The sequence below is a fragment of the Aureobasidium melanogenum genome (assembly GCF_000721775.1).
Source record: "Aureobasidium melanogenum CBS 110374 unplaced genomic scaffold scaffold_16, whole genome shotgun sequence".
Classification (NCBI taxonomy): domain Eukaryota; kingdom Fungi; phylum Ascomycota; class Dothideomycetes; order Dothideales; family Saccotheciaceae; genus Aureobasidium; species Aureobasidium melanogenum.
This window is the reverse complement of record NW_024470068.1, coordinates 80,414-92,177: the sequence shown is the minus strand read 5'-3', so window position 1 is coordinate 92,177 and position 11,764 is coordinate 80,414. Positions and strand designations below refer to the sequence as shown.

General features: G+C 50.4%; 4 protein-coding genes across 4 annotated transcripts; 3 read left to right on the top strand and 1 right to left on the bottom strand.

Annotated features, from left to right (window-relative positions):
* Positions 1–1,130: 1,130 nt before the first annotated feature.
* M437DRAFT_67470 (uncharacterized protein) lies at positions 1,131–2,237 on the top strand (the record flags this gene model as incomplete). The annotated part of the gene is made up of 5 exons (XM_041024947.1): positions 1,131–1,259; positions 1,319–1,382; positions 1,457–1,533; positions 1,720–1,969; positions 2,062–2,237. The coding sequence occupies 5 exons, from the start codon at positions 1,131–1,133 to the stop codon at positions 2,235–2,237; spliced, it is 696 nt and encodes a 231-aa protein (XP_040878109.1).
* Positions 2,238–3,912: 1,675 nt separating this feature from the next.
* On the top strand, positions 3,913–5,283 carry M437DRAFT_85986 (uncharacterized protein; the record flags this gene model as incomplete). The annotated part of the gene is made up of 1 exon (XM_041028379.1): positions 3,913–5,283. One exon carries the CDS (start codon positions 3,913–3,915, stop codon positions 5,281–5,283), a length of 1,371 nt encoding a protein of 456 aa, XP_040878108.1.
* A 2,374-nt stretch (positions 5,284–7,657) lies between these two features.
* On the top strand, positions 7,658–8,864 carry M437DRAFT_11400 (23S ribosomal RNA methyltransferase; the record flags this gene model as incomplete). Its single annotated transcript, XM_041018613.1, has 3 exons — positions 7,658–8,398; positions 8,542–8,703; positions 8,799–8,864. Coding segments are annotated over 3 exons (969 nt in total), but the record flags the coding sequence as incomplete, so codon positions are not given.
* Positions 8,865–9,179: 315 nt separating this feature from the next.
* Positions 9,180–11,461, bottom strand: M437DRAFT_76658 (oxidosqualene-lanosterol cyclase; the record flags this gene model as incomplete). Its single annotated transcript, XM_041026662.1, has 3 exons — positions 9,180–9,270; positions 9,337–11,249; positions 11,306–11,461. The coding sequence occupies 3 exons, from the start codon at positions 11,459–11,461 to the stop codon at positions 9,180–9,182; spliced, it is 2,160 nt and encodes a 719-aa protein (XP_040878106.1).
* Between the last annotated feature and the right edge of the window lie 303 nt (positions 11,462–11,764).

Here is an 11,764-nt window from a genome sequence, read left to right as displayed (position 1 = left end):
ATTAAAGAAAACGAAGGAAGACTGGATCTCGTATTTGGAAAGGAGAAGAAGGTAACTGTTGGCGAACGAGTGCGAAAAAGAACGACAAAGACACCTTTTTTGGAGTAGAGTTGAGGTTACATGTAGTACGTGTAAATCAGCTGAGGGCTTGGCAAGAGAGGAACTCGGCCACGTCGTTTATCTCGCGAAAGCAGCTCGACATGGTAATGATGTGATTCACGAAGCCGGAAATGCAACCTTGGGTTTAACAGAGTTGCGACCGATTCTTGCGTAGTTACATGCGAGTATGTGGTTGTCCGGTTCTCACTTGCGGCCAAGGAATGACGATGGAGGGAGGGCACAGCCGGATTCTCCGTCCATGTCTGTACTACTCGGAGTACTGCATAAGTACTGTACCTTTGCAATTCTCAGCACATATCATTTCCGCATTCAGAGATCACAAGAACGATCGTCTTGAAAAACATTGGAATGAGGAAGGAAGACGAGCGTGAGGGCCACGTGCAGCCACGAGTGAGCATGAGGTGATGGACCTCTTTTTTGCCTGAATGCAGTTGTATCCTTGTCGCCCATCTTGCTACTCGGATACACAAAGACGACTTCTTTGTCCTTGTGTCTCCTCTCCCATTGCTGGAACCACCAACACAAAGGTCTAAGCCACTGGATTTTCCTGCACCTACGTATGTGCGATCATCTTTCCGTTGCCCGACATCAGTGCAAGCCCGACTTTTCCGTCCAAGACATCATACATACCCACTGAATGTGTAAAGCTCGCTTCGAAGAGAGCATGAGAGTCGTCGTCATATCTTGTTCTTCTTTGCCACATATTGACGACAGTCACACGGAATGATTTGTCTGCAACAAACTTGCCTCAAGTCAACTTCGGTCGCCATAGCGCCCTGCTTAGGCTCCTCTACAACAGCATGCAACGATGCAAACCCGGTAAACGTCCCCCAAGAGCGGTGAGGTGTCCCTGCAGAACGAGGTAAAGAGATGCTGGTAGACTCGCAGCAGCGCAATGCGTGAGGCGGCGCCTCTGCGGGAGTCACCGTCCACCTCCAAGCGCGTACCGATGCAAGCCTCGTCAAAAGTCAAGTGTCCAAGAAGGTTGGAGGGTGGACGAGGATCAAAACATGGCTGGCTGCCCTTCAAACCGTAACGATTCAAGAACTTCAAAGTCTAGACCCACAACAATCTTAACACGGGAGGTTGCTTGCTCCCAAAGCATCGAGACCTGTAAAGTCGTTTATCGAAAAGAGTGTGTATGACGGAAGGCCCTGCCTCGCGAGAAGCCACGACGGGTTAACTGTTGTGTTTCAAGTTGATCGAAAGAGAAGTCCACACACACCCCAGCCCAACGGGAGGCGCGCGAGAACGGGCGGCGCGTAAGACAGGTTGAAGTGATTCGGAAATTTGATCTCGCCCCTGCTTGCGCTTAAGCTGCTGCTGCTGGATGGAGCTCAACTCCTCGACGGCTCTCTCGGACACGGTCCACTGCTCAAGCAACCGCACCGGCCCTGCGCAATAACGGCTACTGTAAGTTAGGTGAAGCTTGTATTTGTCGGTCACACCGCATCGAGAGAGCTCTTCCGATCCAAACAGATAAAGCAGTGAGCATCTTTCGGTAGCATGTTCGCTTTTGGGCAAAATGATGTGCAACGCCACCATGTGGAAAAGGCATCATCCTTGCAGAGATGGAAAGAATGTACCTGATTAGCGTAGGACGTACGCAAAAGCGCAGAGACCACGAGTGCTACTTGGGTTGATCTGTTTGTCGATCCTCTCGTGCGGCTTGCGCGAGTCGCAACGTGGAGTTACCTTTTAGATATCGCACGAAGCGAGAAAAGAGTTCAAGCCTTGGACTGGGGTGCAACGGCCTGTCAGCAACCTTCTTCGCTTGCTGCTGAAAGTCGAGCCGTGAAGGGGGCTCTACGCGAGAAGATCGCTGAGATGTCGCACACTTCTTCCAACGGTCAGTCTAACGTTCGCACAGCCTACTGCTGCTGCTTGCCGCGAAAACCGTTCAGACGGTCGGATTTACTCTGCTTGTCTCATCCGGCTTAGGAAGGGCCCGATGGCTGAACACGGACGGCGGGAAGTCCCTTGTTTCGTGTTCACCACGGCTGGATACGAATAGTTCGCAAGAAGATGACAGCGGACATGGAACAAAGAAAGGCACGAGACATGATCAAAGCTCGAGTGCGGCTGCACGTAATGACAACCCACCACTTCAAGAGTGACTCGTGCAGAAATCGAGAACAAGGGCATCTTACGATTGTGGAGAAGCTCATCTGGGACATCGCAAGCCACAAACCCGCAGGAAATAAAAGGCCCGCCATCATTTTGTCGATATTAGGAAAGCGCCTTGTCGGCTGGCCGATGCGATGGAGTTTCCACACGCCCAGCATTTTTAATATATACCTTGTTGAGAGCTCGTTCAAGCAAGCAAGAATGGCCGACAGCCGTTTCCAATGATCTGAACAAAGACGTTCTTTGCGATCCGAGGAGTCAGGGCTCGTCGGATCGAAAGTGATCAGCATGTGTTTTGACTGTCAAGGCTAGCCGCATGAGCATCGAAAAAGTCTCGTCTTGTCTATGGGTCCTGCAAAGTGTGTGGTTCAACTAGGCAGGAGCGTGCACAAGGAATGAAGTGATTGCGTGGTTTCTCCAGTTTTGAGCAGCTTGCAATTTCCCGGAGCTGCCGCAGTTCGCCAATATGTGTCAAGAGCTTGAAAGAGGTCATGAATCAACTCTCAATTTCGATGTCCCACTCTTGCCGAACCCAAACCCAAAACATGGCGAAGGACTGTTAGTTTGGGTCTTTCTTGGAGCGATGTGATGACATGCAGGGTGAGCACAGGTTGGGTTCTTGCTTAGACCTCACAACCTTGCGGAACAAGCGATGGCTAAGACGCCACTTGATTCTTGCGTATTGCCAAAGAGGAAAAGGCTACTTTGTTGTTCGTAAAACGGCTCCATGGCCCTCTATCTGAACAACCCTCCGGATTGAAAACTGATGGACCGTTGATGTTTCACGAAGACGTTCTGTCTACCTGCCTGCCTCTATTGTTTGATCCCATACGCGAGCTTGCTCGATTCTGTTGTGTCGAGAGACAGCAGATGGTCCGAGAGAGTTGCCATACTTATTAAGTGGACGCTATCTTCACGTAAGAAGCTCTAATGAGTTGTAGTCCTCGAGCCAGCCCTTGAACATACATCAAAAGAGGATATTCAGACCCGAGCACCGACCCCATCACCATCATCAGCATCACATCATCATTATCATCCACACTCGTCGCGCCCAATTGTTCTTCTCGGCATATCAGACGCGCGCGCCGGGGCTCAATAATCAGCATTCATTAAATTTCTTTGGTCGCCCTGACCCGAAGGAAAACAGAGTGCTGGTGTTACATAGCGCATACAGCAGCTGCACTTGGTCTAGCCTGAACCAGTCATCGGGTTGTCCCTTGACGAGCGTGAAAGCATCCACCGAGCGGCGGCCAGACCTGCCTTTTGATCGCGCGAGCTCCAAAACCCGGTTGCGGGCTAAAGCTGACTAGTTGCAACGGGTATACTAAGGCGAACGAATCAGTGTACCGATCTGCATCTGCATCAACATCACAACCCCCCTCCAGGGCAAAAGCAGGAGAGACGTCACGCAGCACACTCTCTTTCCCAAAAACTGTATGTTGCGCCCCCAGTCCTTTTTCTACGCCTTTAAATTTTTATTTTGGGCCGAACCCTCTCTCTTGCACATTTCCACATCATTTCCTTTTAACCTTTGCTTGTGCCTGTCATTCTGAAACCACCTTCCCTGCCCTCGGATCGGTTCTGCTGTATATACCAAATTAATGCTCGGGATCGATCTGGTTCATTAAACCCAACCCCGGACCCGGACTAGTCGTACGCTCGACCATGTTGCTCACATTATCGCAGCCCGGGAAATCAGATTTTGGTGCACGTTCTACGCATGACTTTAAATCACCTCCGTTGCCCAGATACTCTCCAAAGTCTGTGATGAACGACGCTGTACGACCTCCACTGCCGGCCAGTATCACCCCGACCATGTCCAACCAACACAGAGGCTTGCCTCCACCAGCGGCCATGACCCTGCCGGATCCAGGGAGAGCCCCGCCAATGATTCCCCCGCCACCACCACCTGCCCCGGTGCAAGCGCCGGCGCATATCCACCATGAAGCCCAGAGGGCCCAATGGCAGGATGAAGGGGAATCATCGCGTAGTTGGCATGCGACTCGGGTTAAAGAGGAGAGACGAAGGCAAGAGGAAGAGAAGACACGGCAAGAGTCGTTGAGATTGGAGCAGAGACGAGTCGAACATTCAATGTTGCGAGAGTCAATGCAGGGTGGTATTCCTCCGCATATGGTGCCCATGATCTTTGCAGGAATTGGCGGTGCCAACCTCGCCAACTTCAGCCTTGAAGTCTTGCAACAGTACACTGCCCAACTACAGGCTGCTCAGCAACAAGTCCAGGCCAGCCAGGAAGATGCTAGGGAACGAAGAAGCATCAACCAGCCACCGGCCCCGTATGCATTGCCTTCGCAACCTCAGTCTCAGGCTCATGCTGGAGCCATGCCTCAACAGCCTCCACCACCGCTGGCTGCTCACCAGACAACTTTCTCTGCCTTTCAATCGACTTCACCGCCAGGTAGACGAGGTCCTGGAGCGCCTCGGCCGTCCGTGGCTCAATCCACCTTGCCTCGTCTGACGACGGGGGACATGCAGATCAATCCACCTCCATCTGCACCGAGCAGCGCTCACCCTCTGCATCAGACTCAAACCATCCATCAAGACCAGCCGGCCTCGTCACCATCCATTTACTTCCACCACTGGGTGCCACCGACGTCACAGGCTGACTCCAAGTCGGGTAATCAGCCGCAGACTCCAGTCACAGGCACAGGTGCATCGCAGAACTCTGAAGGCCACCACACAGACAGCCCTCGCAAGCGCAAGAATCAGCAAGCTCATCAGCCACCTCCGGCCCCATCGTCGCTCCCAGCTCAATCTCACTCGAGCCCGAGCTTTTCTACCACTTCTTCCGGACGTAAAGGCGGACCTGCCCAAGATCTTGCCCGTAGCAATGCTTCGCCTCGTGCTATTTCCGGTCCTGGTCAGACTTCCAATCGCCGTGATAGTGGTGCTCCTGGTACGCATCTTGACTTTGTATACGAACGCGGTATTCCGCCAAGCAAAAGTCAGCACCATCATTCATCGCACCACTCGACTGCGCCACCGAGTCCAAAGAGGGATGCTCGTCACCAATACTGATCACAAATTTCTTTGATCTTATTCGCTTCTTTTGAGGTCGCTTCTAGGGATCAAATGTTTAATGACCCTCACTCGACTCTCTTTAACCCCAACCCTTTTTCATCCTCCTGGCGCTGGAAACGCCATATCATGTTTCCATCTGCCTCTGGCCATTCGTTCACGAACAGCCCGAGCATACGAAGAGTTATGTTCATCAAATCTCCTCTCCTGCCTAATTTTTAATAGGCTCGAGGTCAACAACCTTTCTTGGACGCCATTAACTTGATCGCCCGTACCTTTTCGAAGGAGCTTGCTCCTTTTCTCACAATTGCTCCCTTCAAATCTCCTTTGTGTGTTCAATCTTCTGACGAAGGATGATACCCCGTTACCTTTTCCTGATCTCGTCATCGACTCGATTTTTCTGGCAAGTTTTATATATACCACCTGGACTTCCACATCATCAGTTGACCTTCGAGCTGAGCTCGAAGCGTGTTTGCTCCTTTTGCTTTTTTCACTTTCTCACCGCTGGCATTTGATACTCTCTTGCATGGATCGAGAGCTGGACATTTCGAACGGTATGAAAGTTGAAAGCCGAGGAGAAGCAAAGCATAGAAACATATCTTGAACAGGGCTGTTCACAAGACCATTTACGTCTTTCTTGAATTTAGATAGACTTGAAAAAAAAAAAGAAACAATTATATACAGTGCTCATTCTGAAATTCTCCTTGTTGTGTTTTCTTTACTATCTGATCCGTCTGCTTGAACTCGTGATGTATGTTTCCTCGATCCTCGATCATTTGGTCTAGACCACTGGATGCCCAGGTACGACACACGCTCTGCAACTCGGGCAAGACACCACCACAGCATGGAGAAAATCTCCGACCGTTTGGTCATTGGATTGACAAGGGTCCAGCTTTACTTAGCAGCGGGATGTTCACTACTCTTTTGCTGGTTCCTGTTGTCTCTTTCTCTGCCGTCCCGTGTCTCGGAGAAAAGCTGGGAAGTGTATCTACTCATTTGGACATTTGACTAACATCAGCTCCAGCCTTTCCTTTCCTTCTCTCCAGCCGAACCTCGTTCTCAGCGTATATATTGTTTCGGCCCTACTTTTGAGTTATGGAGCTCCTTCCTTCAATAACGGCGAGATGGTTCTGAGAATCCAAGAGGATGGTAGCATATTCACTAGAGCCAAATGCTTGGTGCTGAATCATTGCAGCCCTGAAAGACGGCACGAAGGAAATCCTTTTGGGACGATTGAAACAATAAGCGTTGTGGATGTTGCACTTCTTTGCCTATATCCGTCGAATGTATCTTTGAGGTCGAATTCGTATACAAGAGCCCGGATGATCATAAAGCAACATGGTGGATGTGCAAGCACATGAAGTCAAGTCTAGCCGAGTTTTCGTTGCGGTAGGCAAGATCATCTGAGACAAGTGCAAAGTCTCTATCACGTCAACAGCGGGAAGCAGCAAACCAGATTGTCAATAATGTCTCAAGCACTATCTTGTTTTCCGCAGATCAAGCATTTACTGCAATTGGCACAATGTACATCAGATCTCTTTGATGGGTGTTTTGTTTGGCGAAATAAGAACGGCGTGAGTGCATTGTTCAACTGAAAAAGGTTTGTTCGGTTAGAGTGGATAGGTAGCTAGCATGCTCAGTCTATTGAATGATGATACAAAGGAGTCTTGATAAAGGGGTGAGTTATGAGTCGAGAATCTTCTTTTGCTGCACGCGCATCCGGATTTGGGCAGCCATGACAAGTTGAACAAGTCGATAGTTTTCTTGGCTGCAAGAGGCAGGAGCATTTCTTGTGGAGATTGCGATAGACAAGCATCTTTGGCGAGTAAGCAGGGGGAAGAAGGAAAACAAAGGGCGATTTCTCGCAAAAGATGTCGTCGTTAATCGCATGCAGCAAACAGCGGAGCAAATGCATATCTGATTACTCTTATGTCCGGGATGGAGAAGCAAGTGGTACGTGTGTGTCTGGTGACTGTTGCAGAGATCTGCTTTTTGACGGGAGCGCGCGCATGTTTGATCAGGAAGGAGATCTTCAGGTTCCAAGAGGTAGGTTGCCAAGAGATTTGGGTTTGGAGAAGGAAGTGCGAAGTTCGGAGACTCGGCAGCTCTTGCTTCAGGGCTTCATCTTTTGGTGTGTTTCATCGTTTCGTCTTGATATCACAATCACGTCCATCTGTCACTGAAGCTCTGGAAGCTCGACTGACGCGTCGTTCCATCCTTCCGCTGCATCAACCACGTGTACCACAGGATGAATTGTCTTCGCCAGACCCATCGACGACTCATCCAGACCAACAAAGCCCTCACGCTACTGCCCCCACCAATAGCAGCACCATCCTTGCCTGCATTCTCTGGCTCATCTCAACATACCCACCTCACGCCCAGAACATCCATCGCCCATGCCTCTAGCTCCTCCACACGATGGAAAACACGCCAGACCCGCGACCACTTTGCCCGCGAAGCTAAAGTCGCTGGTCTAAAGTCTCGCGCTGCCTTTAAGCTGCTCGAACTCGACTCCAAACATCGCATCTTTCGCAAGGGTGGCACTGTTGTCGATTTGGGCTATGCACCTGGTAGTTGGAGTCAGGTTGCTGTCAGCAAGACGAGTCCTGGAGGCAGAGTCTTGGGTATCGACATTATCCCTGCGCAACCGCCGCGAGGTGCTTCGAGCATCCAGGGCAACTTCCTAAGCCCAGAGGTGCAGGCTGAGGTGCGGAGATATGTGCGAGATCCTGCATTAGGCCGAGCGCGGACAAGAGTGACCATGTCAAAAAGAGGCGAAGACGAGGTTGAGGAAGACGAAGGTGCAACAGAAGAAGACGTCGAGACCGAAGGACGTGGTGTGCTGAGAATGGCGCAAGAAACAACGACAAAGGAGAATGAGCAGCCCGATCAGCAAGACGAACAGAAGCAGCAAGACGAAGAGGCGGAACAAGAAGCACAACTCAGCGTGCGGAAAAAGGACCTCCGCGACGGGAGGGTCGTCGATGTTGTGCTAAGTGACATGTCAGCACCTTGGGACCAAACTTCTGGCTACTGGATCAGGAGCGTTAGTAACCCGTATCTCAGGATGATGAACACGAGCGGCACCGCCTTTCGCGACCACGCCGGCAGCATGGTAAGTCTTTTATTTTGGTCCACTTCCTCTTTTCGTACTTTCCCTCTGTTCCTCCGATTTCTCAATCTTGCCATCTCTTTCCCTCCTTTATACCTTAAGAGTGCACTTGGCTGAAGCGAATGGCCTTTCTTTCTCACCGGTAGGATCTCTGCAATGCTGCCTTGACTTTCTGCTACGACACCCTCCGCACCGGCGGCCATTTCATGTGCAAATTCTACCAAGGCTCCGAAGACAAAGCCTTTGAGAATCGTCTCAAGAAGCTATTCGACAAAGTCCACAAAGAGAAGCCCGAGTCGTCGAGAAAGGTAAGCAACCATATAATGTTCCGCGATCATCACGCGATGGGTGAGTTTCCCTTTGACATTCGCTGACCGTCCGTGCCCTTTTCGTTGGTGTACAGGAGAGCAAAGAAGCGTATTTTGTTGCCTTGAGGAGGAAGCCTGATGTCCCACGCGAACTCGTCTTTCCGGATGAGTATGTCGAGGATAACGAGTTCCCGGCATAAATGAAATATTTCTATTCTCAAAATCATACTCGCTATAGTTGAGAGTGCAACTGTTCGGTGCGCCAATTGTGCCTGTGATCGAAGAAAGTCTCAGATACATGCGCTTCTTCGGAATGCACCCAATACTTGCTTTTTTTTTTCTTCTGACGACATAAAGGAATGATAGAGTACTAATGCTATGACTTTTATTCGAATTCGTGTTACTCGTGTCTTTTATCTGCTCACTGGCTAGCCAAACGTCTCAATTCTCCATCTCGGTCTCAGCGCGAGTCCACTCTACTGAATCTCGATATTGCCGTACTTCTTAGCAAACATGCCCAGTGCCTTGATGGGGAAGATGAATTTGTAGTTAGGGTACGAGATCATGCTGTGGCTTTGTCAGTATCTTTTCATTCGATAACAAGGGGAAGACTTTGTAGATGTTGTTACTCACCAGCTCTTGTTGAAGACACCTTCAATGCCTTCTTGCAGCCACTCGCCATTGGCCTGTTGACGCGACATGATAAGCTTGATTGCCTTTTCAATGGGCTCTCTATCTGGGTATCCAGCTTCCAGCAAGGCAATCACTGCCCAAGCGGTTTGCACGACTTGACTTTGCTTGTGTTGACAGTACTCGCCAGTCTCACAGCTGCGATATGTTTCTCCCCACCCACCATCTGCCATTTGTTTGTCGATGAAGAATTGGCAGCCCTTGCGTACGCGAGCAGAGTTCGTGTGGGTTTCTCCTGCTGTGGCGAGGGCTTCTAGAGCGAACATGCCTGCGTAGGTAAAACAGATGGCCCAGCTGCCGTACCAGGATCCATCTGCACGTTGCGCGTTTCTGATGTAATTGTAGGCTCCCTTCTTGAACAATGCAATCTCTTGACTGCGGTAGCTAGGGTAGAGTTTGTTGAACATGGTTAATGCTGTTACGACTGCGGTTGTACACTCAGGGTAGTCGTATTCGACCATGATACGGCCGAATACCTCTGCTGCGTTGAGCCATTCCATCAATTCAGAGCCGCGCTGGGTTTCGTACGAAGAGCAGCCGCCAGATTTCTTGTTTTGCATGGTTAGGAGGACGTCGATGGCTTCCTTGATGCGTTCGTCTGAGATTAGTTGAGGGTAGCTGGGTAAAAACTGGAGCATCAGAACAGCTTTGAGGCCTTCAGAAGTGGTGTCAGAAACAGTGTAACCTTGGCTCTTTGTGCTGAAACCCCAAGCACCCTTTCGTTGTTGACGATAAGTGATGTGCTGATCGACACACTCTTCGCGGATCTGTGCACTCTCGAGATACTCCAAAGCCTTTTCGAGCATGGGCCTCCATTTGGGATCTTCAGCCTTGTCGCATTCAACAACAGCTTGAATCAGGAAAGAAGTATCCCAGTTCTGTACTCCGTTTGTGCCGTTGACCAGCATACCTTCATCTTTGACCCACAAGAACTCGTGCAAACGCTCGCGGTGTCGACGAACAGAGTAGCTGTCAGGACCGTCGACAATGTAGCAGCAGAGCATGTTCATGGGCGCATTGACAGGAGCGAGATCGGAATAATCGGAGTTTTCGTCTTCACGCTTGACCAAGAACCAGACCCAGTCCTCTGCACGCTTGACCAGTGACTCTGTTCGGAGATATGGGTTCCAGATGTTGACCAAGATCCAATTGATGAGGTTCAAGACCCAGGACTTTGGGTGGTAGTTGTCGAATCTCGAGATGGAGTTGCGGTGAGAAGCGAAATTGATGGATTCGTAAGGCTCGACGAAGAGCTCGTTTCGTAGCTCTTTGACAAGCTTGTCTGCAGGGAAAGACCACTTACGGGACCAGATAAATGACATGGGCAAGAAGACCATTCGCATGTGGATCCACCATCTCCAGGGAGCAATGGGCACCCAATCAGGAACCAGCCATAGCTCCGGAGGCACAGGATTGACGAGGTCCCAAGGAGTAACACCCAGTACACTCAGCCAGAACTTTGCCCAGTGAGGACCATTGACAGCACCTCCAAGCTTATGCAGCAGACCACGAGCCTTAATCATACGCGGATCTTCAGCATCTGCACCCAACAGCCTCAAAGCGACATAGTTCATGGCAGTGCCAAAGACAGAGCTGTCTCCCTCAATGTGTAGACCCCATCCTCCATCTTCTGGGTGTTGACGCGCGTAGAGATAGTTCTTGAGCTCGATCTTGTAGGCGTCGGGGATGGGCGTCTTGGTGACATACCAGGTGATGACAACACCAGGGAGCAGGAACATGGGACCGCCATACTCGCAGCCCCAATTGCCAGGAGGAAGTTGCAGTTTGGAGAAGAATTCGAGACCATTTTCGGCGGATTCGAGGGGAGTCTTGGCTGGAGGAAGGTTGGGTTGTTCCTGCCTGCTGTCAGTGATTGTTCTTCTGAACCTAAGAGAGCTCGATGACCACGTACAGTAGGCAGACCGAGAAAGTACTTGTCTGCGGTAGTCTGAGGCCAATCCTTTGCTTGTTCCTCGCTCAGGTAGTGCCATGTCTGCTCTCCACCCACGTCTCGAAGCCTCCACCTCGTCGCGTCCGTCTTCTGGTCGCCTACTTGACGAGACACCATTTTTGACGTATTGATACAACCTCAGCAGGTTTAGTTGCTGAAGATGTCGCAACTCAAATAGAGATGGGCGTAATTTCCTCAAAGACACCCTCGTACGATTGACGCGCGCCAAGCTCATGCATGTGAAATTTGTGGAGTAGCTCCATTACCCCTGACCATCATCAGTACCACTAACCTGGTTATCACATCTGATCGATCATCTCAGAGATAATAGCCGTCAAGCAGTAAAGCATTCATGTCTTGTGTAGTGGTATCAAAGTAAAATCCAACCCTTGACCTCAACTCCACCTCCCAAACAAAACA